This window comes from Drosophila hydei, unplaced genomic scaffold (assembly GCF_003285905.1).
Source record: "Drosophila hydei strain 15085-1641.00,03,60 unplaced genomic scaffold, DhydRS2 tig00008119-arrow-pilon, whole genome shotgun sequence".
NCBI classification, from domain to species: Eukaryota; Metazoa; Arthropoda; class Insecta; order Diptera; family Drosophilidae; genus Drosophila; species Drosophila hydei.
Genome location: NW_022045830.1, coordinates 2,840,062 through 2,842,983, shown reverse-complemented (window position 1 = coordinate 2,842,983; position 2,922 = coordinate 2,840,062). Strand labels below are relative to the sequence as shown.

General features: G+C 44.5%; 1 protein-coding gene across 1 annotated transcript; it reads left to right on the top strand.

Moving 5' to 3' along the window:
* The first annotated feature begins 993 nt into the window (after positions 1-993).
* LOC111594527 lies at positions 994-2,468 on the top strand. Its single transcript, XM_023307860.2, has 2 exons — positions 994-2,065; positions 2,135-2,468. Exons 1-2 carry the CDS (start codon positions 1,027-1,029, stop codon positions 2,329-2,331), a joined length of 1,236 nt encoding a protein of 411 aa, XP_023163628.2. The 5' UTR covers positions 994-1,026; the 3' UTR covers positions 2,332-2,468.
* The last annotated feature ends 454 nt before the right edge of the window (positions 2,469-2,922 follow it).

Here is a 2,922-nt window from a genome sequence, read left to right as displayed (position 1 = left end):
ATTTGTATCGCTGCGGTGCCCATTAAAACATAAATAAAACTTGCAGCTAGCTGACTAACAGACTGCCTCGACGCTATCTTGCCTGTACATATGTAAATGATTAAGCTAAATAAATATGATTTAGAAGGTGCTGTTGCTGTGGCTGCAGCTGCTGCACGGCCCACGAACCCAACTACACAACTACCCAATATCTCGAAGTCCGCCTCTGTTTGCGCCCATTTGTGGCAGCCATCAGAAGCCACGTAGTTAAGCGTCCGGCAAACACAGATGATAAGCGCCGTACAGGAGGTGGGCAACGTGTTGAGTGATCCACCCCAGCAGCTAAATTTATAGCAGCAACTGTTGCCAAGCCTTGGCCAAGCGAGCTGTCCAATAATGATTCAATAGAAATGTTTTCTATGCAGTCAAATGGTTGGCTGAAACCTTTTACAATGACTCGAATTTGAAGAAACTGATGAGCTATGTGAAGCATGCTCACCAGAGAGCACTTAAGAATGATAAATGAAGGCTACAGCAATAACATATTTATATAAAATGTCTGCTGGAAGTTGGCATATTTTCAGTTAAGAACTTTAGCATTTCTAATCTATTTCATCAGTGAAAACATCTCCTGCTACACAGAGCTCATTCGGCTAGTTAATATAAAATATATATATCTTCAGACAGAAATTATCAGTTCAGTGAGAGAGTTCAGCTGCAGTCCTAAGGCAACATGTTTTAGCTAGTTCATCTTGCTGCTCATTTCTAGGCAATATAATTGGAGATAAGTAAATTAGCTGCGTAATGCTGTGGGCAGGGGGCAGGGAGTGTATATACTTTTGCCGTCGCGTTTACTTTGGTTACATAAACTTATAACGGGTCATTTAAATATGGTTAAATATAGTATATTAACGGCACACTTTACTTTTTAGTTGTCCCGTAATATAATGATAAAGACTGAAGTGACGTGATAAGATAGAGCGTCATTATATTAGCTAGATCGCTGTTGTGAGCTTGTCTCAGTTCTCAAGCATCAAGCGGCACAACATGGCTAGCTGCGACTTACCCAGCTGGTTGACCAAGGATTATATGCAAATTCGGCTGAAGGCTTTCCACAAGGATCCTCAGCTGAGTGTCCGCAAATTGTGGTCAAATGCAGCCACGGGCAAGGGCGAAAACTATGTGGGCGTGGTGACGCGCATTCATGCAGAATTCGAGCTGACCGGTGGTGCAGTGGAGCAGCGCACGTATTTGTTAAAGGAAGGCTGCCCAGACGATACTCCCCAGGCGAGCGTGTTTGCCGAATACGGCGTATATACGCGCGAGATGGATATATATGAGTTTATCCTGCCCAGGATGCAGCAGCTGCTGCGAGAGGTGGGCATCGAGGATAAGCTACACGCGGAGGCCGTGTGCATCGATAGGGAGCATGGCATCATGTTGCTGGAGGACCTAGCTCTGCTCAAGTATAAGAATGCGGATCGTGTGAAGCAGCTGGATTTGCCACACACTCAGCTGACTCTCCAAATGCTGGCCAAGTTTCATGCCTCATCCCTGATTCTCAGGCAACAGCATCCCGAGCTGTTTGCTCAGGGCTTTAATATCAGTTTCTTCAGTCGCGGACCCAAGGGTTATTCAAAGTTATTTACGACCCTCTTCAAGGGACTCATGCGTTACGTGAAGACGCAGCCCAAGCTATCAGCGGGCTACTATGACAAGCTGGAGCGTCTTTTGGCCAACCTCATGGAGTACGCCGCACGAGTGTTCGATGTGACAGACGAAGATTTCCAGGTATTAACCCATGGGGACTGTTGGACTACGAATATTATGTTCCAATACGATGCGAGAGGCCAGCCCATCACAGTGTTGCCCATAGACTTTCAGTTCAGCACCCTCACCTCTCCAGTCGTGGACCTGCACTACTTTTTCAGCACCTCGCTGCAAGAGGAGGTGCGGGCCAGAGAAACGGAGCTGGTTCAGTATTATTACTATGCCTTAAAACGTGCCTTGCAACAGTTTAACTATGAGGGCAAGGTGCCTAGCTTGCTGCAACTCCAACTGCAATTCGAGCGACGCAGATTTCTTTGTAAGTGCTCGATTGCTATTTAATATTTATGAATTGCTTTCTGATATCAGATCTTCTTGATGTATGCAGGCGTCATAATTGGTTTGGTCTTTCAACCTCTTATGATATATACCGGCAACGAGAGTCCCGACTTCTGTAAGCTGTACTTGGACACCCCGGAGGCCATTAGTTTTCAGGACTCGATATACGAGAGTGACAGAGCGCAGCGCATTGTAGAGCAATTGCTGCCCTTTTTCGATGCCAAGGGGCTGCTCGATGAGCAGTGAAAGCATTCATGTATTACTTTAACACTAATCCATATTAGTCAATGAAGGATTTTATGTAGATATTTTTATATAAATTCACAAATTTTATTTATTTATATACCTGTAATAAATGCTGTGAGCCATCAGAATAATAGGTTTTGCCTCACTGTGCTGACAGCTTTTCGGGCAGCTTCAACCCCTAGCTGCGATGATAAGAAAGCTCGCACAGCTGTTGGTCCAAAACAAACCCGAAAGCATTCGCCTTTAAGCAGACAGCGTGCGCGGCACGTTCAGTTGCAAGTTCGGGCTCACGCAGCGTATACGCAACGAGCAGCACTCGACGCTTCCAAATTGGTTTAGGGCCAACGCTATAAAAGTTAGGACTGTGCGCTAAAAGCCAACAGATGGTCGCCGGCTGTTCACCCGCCGAGTTATCGGGATCGACAAATCTCAACTGGAACGCTCTAAGTAATTAAAAGTGGAAATCAAAGCAAAACATATAAAAAAAATTGAAAAAATAATTCTAAATAAATATATTTTATAAATATTCAGAATGCTGAATATTTATACGAATAATGTTCGCAGTTGGAAAATGATTGTACAAATCAAGAA